The sequence below is a fragment of the Lathamus discolor genome, chromosome 5 (assembly GCF_037157495.1).
Source record: "Lathamus discolor isolate bLatDis1 chromosome 5, bLatDis1.hap1, whole genome shotgun sequence".
Lineage (NCBI taxonomy): Eukaryota > Metazoa > Chordata > Aves > Psittaciformes > Psittacidae > Lathamus > Lathamus discolor.
The window spans coordinates 111360614-111375041 of NC_088888.1; the positions used below are offsets into that span (position 1 = coordinate 111360614).

A 14428-nucleotide genomic window follows, 5' to 3' on the forward strand; every position below is an offset into this window, starting at 1 on the left:
CAGTTCCCTATGGCTGTCACCCTGGCACATCACACACTGCTGGGGTCAACCCATCTGCTGCATAATCATAGAATGATTTGAGTGGGAAGGGACCTCAAAGCTCATTCAGTTCCAACCCCTGCCATGGGCAGGGACACCTTCCACTAGACCAGGTTGCTCTAAGCCCCATCCAACCTGGCCTTGAGCACTGCCAGGGATGGGGCAGCCACAGCTTCTCTGGGCACCCTGTGCCAGGGCCTCACCACCCTCACAGGGAAGAACTTCTGCCTAAGAGCTCATCTCAGTCTCCCCTCTGCCAGTTTAAAGCCATTTCCCCTTGTCCTGTCCCTACAGGCCCTTGTCAAAATATGCTGAAAATGTTTCCATTTGTCTTTGCATTAAAGGGCTACTGAAACAGGGTCACCAGAACTGGCTGTTCAAAACATGTCCTGGAAAAGCCAAGATATTCTTGGTGCCTTCACTGGAGTGCCAGGGAAGTGGAGGGAGAATGAGCCAGGAAAGCGATTGAAATGTTCCTTGCCTCCATTACACAGGATGCAATGATTTCCAGCATGGTTTAAAGCTTGCAAACGCACCGTGATGTTCCCAGGAAGGTTTCTTCACAATGAGATTCTTTTGCATCCGTTTTCATCTGCTTTCCTGTACTCACACCCCACAGGGTGTATTCAGGCCACCCTCTTTTCCCCGCCCGCAGATCGCTCCTGCCGCGCACCACTCGAGGATGTGCCAGGCAGTGACAAAGCATGTCCCAGGCTAAAAATAACCCCCACGTTGGGTATTTATGGTAAGATCCTCTCCCCTGCCAGCTCCCTGCCAGGCAGCCCTGCCAGGAGACCTGGTGACGGATGAGTCCTCTTCTGAGGACATGGTTTGATAACCCCTGTGTGCTCCCAACATGTTTAATGGACCGGGGAAAGAGGGAGAGGCTTCCCCATGATGGGAACCACCCTTTGGGTTTGGTGCTTGGACCGTGCTGGGCATGAATTAAAGAGAAGGGGTTTCTCTGCACGCTGGGATGGCTGGAAGCATGAGTCTGTCTTGGAAATCTTGGCCAGAACAAAGGAAACAAGAGAGATTTATTTGTGTCACTGGCTTCGATGTGCAGGGGAGCTGCAGGGAGCTTCAAGGACAAGGTTATGGAGCTCCTCCAGCATCTGCAGGGAGCGGGGCTGGTGGTGAGGGGCTCAGACTGATAGTGAGGAGCTGCAGAAAGGACTCATATGAATGTGAAAAGGCAATGAAAAGGTAAAAAAAGTCCTCATTTGGCATTAAAATGTTAGGCTTTGGGTTGGCTGTGGTCCAGAGCCATCGATGAAGGAAGATTTGGGCTCATCCACCTTGGGTAGGAGCTGTTAGCGCGGGAGAACAGGCAGAGGAGCTCCATGAACCCAGCTACCCCCCTCAGACCCACCAGAGAGCTCCTGGGAGGGGAGTGAGGGCTGAGATACCCAAGCCCCATTGTGCAGCACAGGCGAATGGGCAAATGCTCAGGTCCCACCCCTGCAGCCCTGTTTTGGGTGCATAAAAGCAATTTCAGGGTCAGACCCTGGGCCTGGAAGGGGTGACCCATGCGAGTGGCTGATCTCCACACAGCCTGGCCTTCCGCACTAGAGATCTCAAACTGCCTGTTTAATTCAGGGCTCCAATGTACGATGCAGCACCCAGACAGGGGACACCTCAGCAGCCATGTCAGAGGCAACATGCAAGGCCCTTCCAAAGAGGGAAATGAAATTTGGTGGAAGCGATGCCCTGAATGATGTTTGTCTTGCAGCTCAAACAAACAGATGTCTCTTACTGTTTGGCCTCTGCACCACTGGCTCAAAGTGACTTTCTTCTTTGTGGCTGCTGCACACATCCTCTCCCCACACTGTGAATGCTGCCTGGTTGTTCTTGGCCAAGGAACAAGCCCTACAAAGCATGTACAACTCTGTCTCACCGTGAATGATGACCTGGCAGGAGTATAAAGTGATTTTAGTAATGCACTAAAATACATGAGGACTTTCCTTGGTGTGTTAAACCCAGGCTTTTGAAGTGATGCAGTAGTTAGTCCCCATCAGCTTGCTCTAAGTGCATGAAATGTGCTGGCTGGGGAGTGATGAGGAGATAAGTTTAAAAGGGTTATTTCACTTCAGATGTCAGTGAGTGGGGGGAAAAGTAAATAAAAAGCTATTAAAAAAAAACCCTATCTCTGGGTTTCCAAAATAGCTGCTACAAAGGGCCCCTTATTGCCGGGGTACTTTTGTGCTTTGAATCAGGTACGGAATCAGACAGGAGCCAGGTTATGAACCAGATGAGTAGGAAAGGGCCCCGGGATGTGGCTGGAGTTCCTGCCTCTGCCCTCCCTCTCAGCAGCTCTGAGATAGGTGGGAGACAGAGCTCTGCTCGTAATGGTTCAGAGGGGGGTCAAGACCCTTTCTCCAGCCCTATGGGTAAAGGGCACAGGCTGACACTCAGAGAAGTGCTTTTCAGAGGTAAGCACATGTCTCTCCAATGTGAGCACAGCTTGCAAAGTGGCTAGTGGTCCAAAGGCACCACTTGCCCTTATGGATGGGTGGCACATGAGGGCAGAGCTCTGGTTGTCAGCATCAGTGACAGACTGTCCATGCCCTGCCATGCCACCCACGTTCAAAATCACAGGAGAAAATGCATCTGCTCAAATAAATTAAGCAGGGATAAGGCTGTGCACTGCCCCTTGCCCGCACTGGGACATTGTACTAGTATAGCCTAGTCTTCATTACCCTGGATGATTTCATGCAGTCTGCAGGCTCAGACCCTGTCTGAGGTCACTGGTGACTACTCTTAAGTCCGTGTGGTCTTCTTCCCCACCATTGCAACTGGTGATCCAGGTAAGAGGATCCTGGGTGACCTGCCACTGCTGCAAGCAGAGCCTTGACCAAGGCAGAGCTGCCTTTGCACGCCGGCGATGCAGCAGCATGCACAGCCAGGGGCTGAGCAGGGACATTTTGCCTGCCTGACAGTGACCACATCAAACTGAGCTAATCCCCTGTTTGTCCTCAATCTCTCCTCAGCCCACTGTTCATCCCAGATCACAAAAGGAGCTGTGCGGTGGGCAGCTGTCCCCTGTCCTTGGAAGCCATGGATAAAGAGCATTCTGGCTGGTCCTCATAGCACACAAAGCTGAAGTGTGGTGGTGCATTTCTTCCCCCCACCTCCTCTTGGCAGCTCTATGACCTCAGGAAATCCAGGCAGGTCATGTCCTTTGTGTTATGAGTTGGGCAGTGAAGCGTCCCTTGTCCGTACCAGGCACTCATGCATGGTTAAGGTTGGAGGCACTGACTGTACGAGGGACGCCTGTTGCCTGGCCAAGGTGGGGAGTGAAAGCAGGGATAATCAGTCATCCCCTGACAGCCTTGGAACATTCCTCACCTTGGTCGTAGCCTGAGAGGAATGGTACCACAGTTACTGGAACTTTGCAAATTCCAGTAATTACCAGCTTGGATTGTGGCCAGGGTGGAAATTTACGGATGACCAAAGTAAATCATCTTGCGACCGTACAAAGAGTGGTCCTGAGAAAGGCCCTTTGAGCTCCCCTGGGCTTCAGTGGGCTGTGACAGCATTTCCCTCTGAGCAGCTATTTCAAGTGTGCGAAGTCTGGAGGACTGTAACCAAAAGCTGATGGTGGAGCCTGAGCTGAAGACTCCCCTCTCCTCCTTGCCCCTTGAGACGTGGCAAGACATTTGATGTGAATATTTCACTGCACTCAGGTGGGATTTTCAACTGGTATACTTTTATACATGCATATATATATACACACATGTACATACATACCTCTTTGTGTCTGTGTGCATGTGTGAGTAAATTGATTCAGATACTCTATAGCAACTATAGCATGAATGTTGTCACCTCAGAGCTATAATTAAGTCACTGTTGTGACTGTAGCAAATGCTATTGTCTAACCTTGTGTTAAATTAGTCAGTGATGGACCTCGACTAAATGTTGTGCTCCACCTTAAATTGTGAGTAACCTCAGACAGCTGCTGGATCTCGTGATCCATCTTAGACCCATAGCCTGCTGTTAGGTCAAAAGTGTAAAAATCCCATCTGTGGTGAATTGGTATTTTTACATCATGTCAAGATCACCTTTCACTGATATCTTCGACAGTGATCCTTTAGGCGACCCTAACTGATCATACATGTAACACTTCAGATACAAACCGTTGACCAAGTCTGGGACCAAGACTGGCTTTAGCTTCACCTAAACTCCATCAGGAATTTGGAGAGCAAAAGGTGTCCACTTTGAACCTTGCAACTCAATTGGAGGATTTCCTCACTCCTTTTATTTCTTCCATGAGACACAAACCAGTGACCTAGTCTGGGACTAAGACTGGATTTAGCTGTACCTAAAGCAAGGGGATCTGCTCTGAACCTCATGATCAGCGACAGGGTCTTCCCTACCCTTTTGCATCTCTGATCTCTGTGTAAATTATTCTAGCTTGATTCTAACTTGATTTTCCTCTGTAAGTTCCATCCACATAGTACGTAATAGAGTGAACCTTGCTATCGACTTTGTTAGGCCACAATTTAGAAATTCATATTAAAACTACTTTTGCTAATAACGTTGATGAGGATTCTTTAGGTGACGCTGAACTCATTCATGACACCGAGACAGCAAGTCGTTTCTCCTTTATTTTCCAGTTATTTCTCTCCCAGCTGGAAAACGAGGTTTCCACCAGGGGCAGGCTGGATGCCACTGCTTAGGCTCGGTACTCGAAATAAGTGTTCCGGTTCTGTCTCTCCTTGGTGCTGATTCTCTTCCCCGAGGGGAAGGTCTGGTAGGTCCGAACATTCAGAGGTGACACTCGCCTCAAATGCCAGTGGGTCTTTGCGCTGAGCAGTGGGCTGGGGAGCAGCAGAACACCAAGAATAGTTACGGATGCAGAGGTGTAGGCAGCACTCAGTCCTAGGGGTGTGCTTGAGCGCACTGGGGTACCCACAGCCCAGCACTGCTCACCCCAGTAGAGCTGCAGAAGCAGGTGAGCTTGCAGCATTTTCTCATTAAAAGAAGTTGGATTCCCTACTATTGGACATTGTTAAGATTCAGCTGGACATGGTGCTGGCGCATCCAGTCTAGGTCATGCTTTCCCTAGAAAGGCTGGACCAGATGATCCTTGAAGTCCCTTCCAACCTGGGATTATAGGATTCAAGGATTCTAATATTCCTGAGGTCTGCACATCACCCAAAGCCTTGATGTCACCCATTGCATCAGCACGGTATTGCTTACTGTTAAGCGCAAGGAAAATAAAGGCAGAATTGGGAGATTTTGCCCATGCCACATTCAGAACTGATGCTGCAAGGCCAAGCTGTGCTCTCCTGTTTGCAAGCACCCCTGACCTCCAGGCCACAAATACTGATGTACAAACAGCTCTACTTATTGACATTACCCACATGGGTTCAGTCACATATCTGTGTGAGGAGGGACCATAGGGATGGGTGTTCAAAGGGATAGAGGAAAAATACAGATTGATTTCAACACCAGCGCCACTTGTGTTCCTTTGGGGTCACGTTGCCTGTCCCTCCAGGAGCTGGTCAAAGTCAAATCACTTCTGTTGACATGGGTTGGGAACAGCAACCTCCTCAGCAGCATGGAGCAGGGGTACATAGCAGACAGTCAGGGTCAGGAGCAGGTCTGGAGATGGTGCCCAGGGCAGCCCAAGGCCACCTGGCAGTGAGGTGCATCTGGGATCAAGCTCAAAGCCTGGTCCATACTGAAGTGGAGGAGGTCCAAGACTGGGAGCTGAGCCAGCTGTGGCACAGCTGCAAAGCTGGGGGCTGGTGACTCTGCGGCTTAAAAGCAGATCCCAAAGGAAAGGAGGTGCCGGCATCACCTCCTGCTTTGCTCACAACAGCTCATATCATCACCAAGGCTGACCTTGGCCTCTGCCAGCGAAACTCCTGTAAGGGGGATGCTCTCCTGGCCCCGACACCATCTGTTTTATTTCATCCACTTTCATCTATCCTCCTCATCCTACACATTACTCTGCCTTCCCATGAAACCTGGCCTGTGTGAAGGACAGTCTCCCACTCTCCTGTTTGTGTTAGATGGGCAGTGAAGGCGTGATAAAAAACCACAACCCAGCCAGGACAGCCACAGCACACATCTTAAATGAAGTGCTCCATCCCCATCAACGAACCTCTCTTTTAAACAGTTTCACAGAGCTCCACACACAAAGTTTTGCACATTCACAGGTTTCCAGACCGGTCCATAGCCAACCTCACTGCTGTGCTTGCAGCACCACTATCACTTCCCATCTTGTAGCAAGGGGGATCCAGCCACCTCCTGGGCTGTGCAAGCAGGACAGTGGCCAGAGAGCCAGAGGCATAATCCAGGTGCCCTGGTTGGTATCTGCAGTGCACTGGCACAGGGTGCCCAGAGAAGCTGTGGCTGCCCCATCCCTGGCAGTGTTCAAGGCCAGGTTGGACAGGGCTTGGAGCAACCTGGTCTAGTGGAAGGTGTCCCTGCCCATGGCAGGGGGTTGGAACTGGATGAGCTTTAAGGTCCCTTCCAACCCAAACCATTCTGTGATTCTGTGTACAAAGACAGGAAGAGAGCTGGGTTGTCCAGCCTCGAGAGAAAAAGGCAAAGGGGGATCTTATTGTTGCCTACAGCTACCTCATGGCAGGTAGCAGAGATGAGACCATCCAGAAGATGTAGACATGTAAGAAACTGGAGGATGCGCCTTGAATTTCGAGGTGCACGGCTGACAGGAGCAGCCATGGCACAAGCTACAACACAGGCAGATCCAGCCAGATACAAGGGAAATCTTTGATCTGGACACCTCTGAGGACGACAGAAGGTTTGGGGTTCTTTTCCGTCAGGATTTACACTCCTGCTGAGCCACAGGAATGCAGCGCTAGAGGGCACCCACGGATTTGTGCTGGCGCTGGGTCTAGCGGCTTCACACCCCAGCTCCACTCTCGGTCCTGGGCTGGCAGCATCGCAGGCGCCTTTTCAGCTCATTTCAGGTCCAGGGTAACAATCCCAGGGGGCCATTATGGTGCTCAGAGCTCAAGGCAAGAGGGAATTTGGGATGCCAGTGGAGAGCAATACGCTCAGTTCCTCTGGAATTGAGCAGGGCAGTGGGGGCTGTCAGTGCCATGGGTGTCCACCCAAAAGCGTGGTGGGACACGATGCTGGGCTGTGCCACAGGGCACAACAGGCAGTAATGCACAGTGAACTTTGCACTGTGAACTTTGACAGTCTCAGTTGAATTTGCCCACTGGGGAGATGCAAAGTCTCTCTGCAGGAGTTTGGCCCTGTTGTTCCCTGTATTTGGGATGGGTCTGCACTACTCCACGTCCCGACAAAGCTTCCTTTCCCTTTATTCCTGATACAAATTATTTATGACTATTTCATAGAATCACAGAATGGTTTGGGTTGGGAAGGACCTGAAAATCATCCAGTTCCAACCTCTTGCCATGGTCAGGGAAGCCTCACACTAGAACATGTCACCTAAGGGTCTATCAAACCTGGCTGTGAACACCGGCAGGGATGGAGCATTTACCACTAATTTGGGCAGCCCATTCCAGTGCCTCACCACCCTCATAGTAAAGAACTTCTTCCTATTATCTAACCTGAACTTCCCCTGTTTCAGTTTATTTCTATTTCCACTGTGTGGTGAAAAATGTCCAGCTCCCTAATCCACATTTCAGCAGTGCTCTGCCTACTTCTGTCCACCCCTATGCCCCAGAGATGCTGAGAAGCTCCTTTGAATGGTCCAGCCTCTGCAGCACGCACCCTGACATCCCCAGGAAGAGAAGATGCCCTATGACTCTCTCAGTGAGGTGTTTCGAGGCTGCTCAGAGCCACCACAGCTCTTCCAGTAGGAACATAAATGGAGATCCAGGAGGGGTAAGGAATACCGAAGAGCTTCGCTTAGTAATGTCTTCTTTTTGCCTTTCAGTTTCTATGACCTCCTCCCCTCTCCAGGGCCCCGTATTGTGGAGGCACATAGCAGAGGACTGGATCCACCAGCTCAGAGGAGAGGAACCCCAGCACTGGCCATGCCCAGCTATGGAAAGGCAGGAGGTAGCTATGGGATGGGGTTGAGATTACCCCATCAATTCATGGCCATAGTGACTTGGAGACCTCGCTTATTTGTGATGGCTTGGGTGGTCAGTGGGCAGCTCAGGGGACTCACCTTTGGCCAGCTCACATGTTTGGTCGCTAAAGAGCTTTGTGAGGGCTTTGAAATGAATAACAAACACACAGCCAGGAGGTTGCTTGATTTAAAAAAACCCCAAAACTGCATAAAACAACTGGGATTTCTAAACAGAGAAAAAAGCCTCAAAGCCTGGCACTCTGCCCACCTGTTCTTTCCTTTCAGGTTAATCTGGTTTCTTCTCTCATTTTTCATAGGATGGAAGGTTTGGGTGAAGAAGAGGAGGATCAGTGCAGGGCTGGCTCTCCCCAAGACCTCTCTAGTTTAGTCCCACTAGCCCCGGGAGCTGGGTGCCACCGCATCCTGAGGACTATCCACAGGGACATTGGTACTCACATGTCAAGTGGATGGGGGTATCTCTCCTTTTCCTTCATGGGCAGCACAAAGAAGGGATGGATGTACAGCATCCCGCTCCTGTCCAGGTAAAAATCACGGTGCTGCTGGGCCAGCTGCAGACCAAGGCAAACAGCCAGGAATTTCAGATGAGTTCAGTGCCCCACGTCTTGTTTGCACCAGGAGGTTACTATTGCAGGGGTTACTATTGCGAAGCACGTGGCAATCCCCTCCCTGCTCTAACCATACAGAAATGCCAGTCACAGTCACACCCCTAAGCTGCCCTGCCTCAGACCCTCAGGCAAATTAATAAGCAGCATCTGTGCTTAATCTGTGTTATTTGGCAGCTTGGATTGTGCTGCTTGTAAGGTATTTGTATTGCATCCTAAGGTGTGAGCAAGACACAGGCCAAGGCATGGGACAAGCATGGTGCCTGCAGCAGGGATTCCTGCAGCCGGATGCTCAAGTGTGGAGTTATTTCAGGGCAGGTCTCTGTCTGCAGCTCTGTTGCATTTAAGAGCCCCCCCCTGTGCTGTGCCCTCTGTTACACCAGCCCTGGAGACAGGGGGTCTGGACGGGGCGGACCTGGCGCTGCCTGTACATGGGCCTCAGGCACAGCGAGCGAGCCTTGCTGTGTGCATGCAGCAGAATCACAGAATCATAGAATAGTGAGGGTTGGAAAGGACCTTAGGATCATTCAGTTCCAACCCCCCTGCCATGGGCAGGGACACCGCACACCAGACTCTGTCGCCCAAGACTGTCCAACCTGAACACTGCCAGGGATGGAGCATTCACAGCTTCCTGTCTTATGAAGACAGGCTGAGGAAGTTGGGGCTGTTCAGCCTGGAGAAGAGAAGGCTGCGTGGAGGCCTCATAGCAGCCTTCCAGTGTCTGAAGGGGGGCTATAGGAATGCTGGGGAGGGACTCTTCATCAGGGACTGTAGTGACAGGACAAGGGGTAACAGGTTGAAACTTAAACAGGGGAAGTTTAGGTTATATATAAGGAAGAAATTCTTTACTGTGAGGGAATGGTCGTCAACCTCCAGCCCCCAGCACAAGCCTGCAGCCACCCTGCTTCCACTCCACAGTCCCCAGTGTCCTCACCTGGTAAAACCTGCTCAGCTCCTGGGATCGGCCGCCATCCAGGTTGAAGAGGGTCTGCAGTGGGATGTGTGGGTAGACATCCTGGTCCTCTGCTTGGCATGTTGTCACCATCCGGAGAGCCGGGGGGTATCTCATGGCGACTTTCCCACAGGTGTTTCTGAAGGAAACTGATGGGTTTGGGATGTGCCTTCAATACTTGCATGGAAAATGTGGTTAAGAAGAGCCTTCTCCTCTGTGGCTCTGTAAAATGCCCATGGGAGGCAGCACCTATCTCTCTGGGCCATCTAGTCTAGGTGATGCTTTGCCAAGAAAGGTTGGGCCAGATAATCCTTGAGGTCCCTTCCAACCTGGTAGTCCATGATTCACTTTAGCAAAACCCCAACTTGATGCCCAGCATTGCATCTGAGGATAAACTGCTGCTCAAGGGATTATGGTGATGGACAGAACACCGCCTTCATGACCCAGGAAATGTTTTCATTTTCATTTTTAAGCCCCATTCCCTGCATTTTAGAGGTGCCCCATGCAGAGGGCTGCTCCTGGTTGAGCAGGGTTCATACATCCTTGTCTGGCTGTGCACTGAGGAATAGGAAAGGGGAGCAGCTGGTCCCTCTCCTGGCAGAAAGCCATTAGAAAGAGTGAGAACAAGAGGGGTCCCTCTATTCCAAACACACAGGCCCCAGCACCAAGGAAAGGTCAGCATCCGTTCTGGCCAGGTGTCTCCTGATGGCCTCATGTCCCCAAAAATGTGGGGTTTTGGGCTGAGGACGTGGTACCAAACTCAGCTCATTCCTCCTAGGCAGCTTGCAGAGGGTTCAGGGCTAGATGGGGAGATGCTGCAGAGCATCTTGGGGGACCAAGTTGGGACCGTTCTCTCCTGGGACAGTCCCAGATGCTATATAATGCTCCCATAAAGAAATGCAGAGCTCCCTTCAAGGAGGGGATAGCCCCACAGGTGCCCCCTTTCCAAAACATGGTGCTGGGCTGGGAATTCACCAGGACATGGCACTGGCTGGCCTGGAGAGCTGGGGAGGGCTGCACAGACCCATTCCTACCACTTCATCTGCCCCACAAATGGAGGTTCCCTTAGCTGTTTGCATATTCAGAGCTAGAAGTCCGTTTATCCCTAATAAGGAGTGGTAAAACAATAAGCTGCATTTTCCACTTCAGCCACCCCTGAAAGCTTGTAGGACTCCCAGTGTGTTCCCAGAATGTGGAAATATGTCATTATTCTCCCTTCAGCTTCTCACAATGGCTGCAAGCAATTGGCTTTCCTACACAGCACAATGCGCTGAGGCACTGCTGTGCTTCACGGGAGCCAGTGGAAACTGCTTCTCAGCCAGGCAAGCTCACCCAAGGCATACTGGAGTTAATTTTGCTGCAGCTCTGCCTATAACCTGAAACCAGCATTTCAGCTGGTGTGGGAGGCCTTGGCTCAGGTGCAGAGCTGTATCCTTCTGCAAAAGCTGGGAGAAGAAGAAGAATCTTTAAGGGAAAAACAAGGAAATAGAGCCCTTTCCTCTTGCTGCCAGGGCAGAGAAAGTAGAGCTGCTGAAAAACGGAGATAACTGAAGGCAAAATCAAGGACAAACTAATTAGTGCATCCCCTGTTCAATGAGACCCCGGGGCTCAGAGTCCTGTGCCTTGTGCCCCTGAACCCGAGGGACAAGACAAGGGGGAAGAGCTTTAACCTGACAGAGGGGAGACTGAGATGAGCTCTTAGGCAGAAGCTCTTCCCTGTGGGGGTGGTGAGGCCCTGGCACAGGGTGCCCAGAGAAGCTGTGGCTGCCCCATCCCTGGCAGCGTTCAAGGCCAGGTTGGACGGGGCTTGGAGCAACCTGGTCTAGTGGAAGGTGTCCGTGCTGGTGGCAGGGGTTAGAACTGGATGAGCTTTAAGGTCCTTTCCAATCCCAATCATTCTGTGATTCTATGCTTCTAGGGCAAACACAGCTCAAACCCCCCTCCAGCTTTCCCAAGGAAGTCCACTATAGGTGGGGTTTTCTGTCTCACACTGCCCAGCTCCCGTGATGTAGCTTCAACCAGGAATGATGATCTGCACACTACAAACTTTGCTCATATTTGAGCAAGATTCCATACGAGCTGTTTGCTCATTTAAGATTTTCCACAAGATAAGGCTGTTAATCCTGATCTTTCTGCTAAATGGATTTTGCTTGCCATGGCCACTGCCATAATAATGCCATCAGTGGCCAGATCTAACAGGCCACAGCTTGACAGAGCTAATCCTAATCCTCAGCATATTTATATACCTTATACCTGCTTTTGACTGAGGACACCCTTGTTCGTCAACTTACAGGATGAGAGAGCCATGCCAGCCCCTCCCTTCGCTCAGAGCTCTGATTTAACAGCCAGATAATGAGGATTTCTCTCATCTGAGCCTCATGAAACACAGAGGGAGAGATGTGCAGCTGGTGACAGCAACACTGTTCACCTCCGCTTCTATCAGTAGGCCACAAACCCAAAGTCCAGCAGTAGATAAAGACATTGAATATATGTGCCCTGCTGCTTGCCACACTCCACATTGCTGGGAATACTTGTGTCAACCCAAAAATGTGGGGTGTGATTTAAGGGTGCAAGCACCATGCAAGTCAGGCAGAGTGGAGCCCAGCACCCATGCCTTGGGCCCCACAGCTCGGCATTTTGGTGTTCCTCCCAATAGTGTGGCTGCAGTTTGCCATTTGCCAGAGCAGCTGGACAAGAGAGGTGTGAGATCTGGCAGCAAAACTGCCAGTGCTTAAAGTGGTGAGAGTCCTTCAGATGGGAACCCAACCCCAGAGAGCTGGATGGCTGAAAATGGTGCCCTCGGGCACCAGAGGAAAAATAACATCTATATGTAAGTATATAGATATGTAAACATATATATAAACATTAAACTGTGCAAGTCCTACAAGCATAGCTCTGCCTGTAAGGGAGAAATGGGCTCCAGCAGCTTGGAGAGCAGCAGCAAGAGGAATGGATGCAAGCCACAACATAACCCCATCAGCAAGGAGCCCACAGCACATCCAGCTTTAGCACCCAGGCTGGCTTTATATCAGGGGAAAGCTGCTGGGACAGGTTTGTCCACTCAGGGCAAGGGCTGCCCCGGGCAAGGTCATTGCCTGGCAGTCAGGAGCAGCCCTGGCTGCACCATGAGTCTTTGCTTACATGAAACAAAAGGGAGACGTGAAAGAAAACAAGAGAAGGGCAGAGAAAGTACGCAATGATGGCAAGGAGGTGGGGTAAGTGCCTCAGCTGAGAGCGCAGAGGGAGGACGAGCTGAAACACATCACAGCTCATCTGGATGAGAGACATTTGGGGTCCCTCATTGCACGGGAAAAGCCTCTCCGAAGGCTGCATGTGTTACTCACTGCCCCCATGTCATATGCATGAAAGGGCGAGAAAATGCTCTGCTCTGTTCCTCTACAGTCACCGATACAAAAGACAACCCCTGACCCGTCTAAAACCACCTGAGGAAACACACAGACATGGGGTTGCAGGGGCAGAGCAGTCGGGAGATGAAGTGTTTGCGGTGCCTGCGTCCTGCAGCCTGGGTTAAAAGCTGTATTGGAATAGGAAGGGTACAGGGTGCATAGGGCACATGGGGCGCCCCAGGGTGCCAGTCCAGCCATGCTCAGCCCTTACCTGCTGCCAGCTGTGCCGGGGATATGGAGCTTCCCTGTGCTACAGCTGCCCCCAGAACCATCACAAACACCATCACCAGGCAACGGGAGGAGCCCAGAACCCCTCCACTGAACCTGCTGTACCCTTCTGGCACCCTAAGACCCCCTGCACCCCCCAGCACCCACTCTTGAACATCCCCTGCACCCACTGCCTGCATCCAGCCAGCCCTCACCACTGCACCCACACCAGCACGTTCTGTCTGCACCCACCCTGGCACCATGGCCTGCACCCCTCCCCAAGAGCCCCTGCACCCCTGCCCTCTCCCCTCCTGATGCAGGGGATTCAGAAATCCCCAGAAATGCAAACCAGGTCCCAAGGTTTGCGTATTTTAGGCTTTTGGAGTTTTGTGTAACTGGAATAGTGGGCTCTGCTCCTGCCGCAGGAGAGCAACCAGGGACCTGTCCTGGAACAGCTTTGGGAAGTTGCCAATAAAGAACCAATGTAAAAAGGTAGAATTCCACCAGACATCTGCACATTCTATTAAAATAATCCTTATAAATGATCCTTGCTCGTCAGAGGAACCAGGAGGTGAGGGAATTGGAGCGGCTGCTCTTTATTTGCACCTCAATCTGAGCTGTGAAGAGTTTCAAATTAAACATAAAACAGAAGAAAAGAAACAAAACAGAAATCCAGGGGCTTTCAGCACCCACCTCACACTAGGACACTACAGTGCCAGCCCTGCAAAGGTCTGCCAGCCGCCTGCTCTCCCAGCACTGCTGCCAGTGAGATGTGGATTCAGCCACCTTGGGACTGGGGAGAAGCTGGGAGGGGTGGGATCCATGGAGTTTTGCCTGGGATGGATCCCCAGTGAGTTTGCTACAGGCACAGGAGACCTCAGGCAGAGACCCAGCACGTCGTCTTTACAAGCCGGCTCCTCTCTGCAGGGTGGAGAAATGAGGAAATCTGGGTTTGCTAATTGCACTCAATTCAAGAGAACGGGAAAAGCTCTGTGTCATGATAAATACATGAATAAAGAAACAGAGACATAGAAATTAAATAAATAAATAGAAATCCTCCACTCACTGGGAGCTGCTGCATTGCTACAGCCGTGGAGTAACAAGTACAGCTCTGGCATTTCAAAAGGAGTCAGAAGGTTGTCTGGGTCGCTGCGGGCTTGTGACCCAGCATCCGCACAGC

The 14428-nt window shown here is 51.2% G+C and overlaps 1 protein-coding gene across 1 annotated transcript; it reads right to left on the reverse strand.

The window, feature by feature from the left end:
* Positions 1–4647: 4647 nt before the first annotated feature.
* On the reverse strand, positions 4648–9783 carry CIMIP2C (ciliary microtubule inner protein 2C). Its single transcript, XM_065679241.1, has 3 exons — positions 9617–9783; positions 8516–8628; positions 4648–4859 (listed from the first exon to the last, which is right to left on the reverse strand). Exons 1-3 carry the CDS (start codon positions 9749–9751, stop codon positions 4715–4717), a joined length of 393 nt encoding a protein of 130 aa, XP_065535313.1. The 5' UTR covers positions 9752–9783; the 3' UTR covers positions 4648–4714.
* Positions 9784–14428: the final 4645 nt, after the last annotated feature.

Coding starts and splice junctions, on each gene's coding strand:
- CIMIP2C (XM_065679241.1), bottom strand. CDS start 9,751: ATGAGATACCCCCCGGCTCTCCGGATGGTGACAACATGCCAAGCAGAG. Junction 8,629..9,616: donor AGCTGAGCAGGTTTTACCAG/GTGAGGACACTG, acceptor CTTGGTCTGCAG/CTGGCCCAGCAGCACCGTGA. Junction 4,860..8,515: donor TACCCCCATCCACTTGACAT/GTGAGTACCAAT, acceptor GCTGCTCCCCAG/CCCACTGCTCAGCGCAAAGA.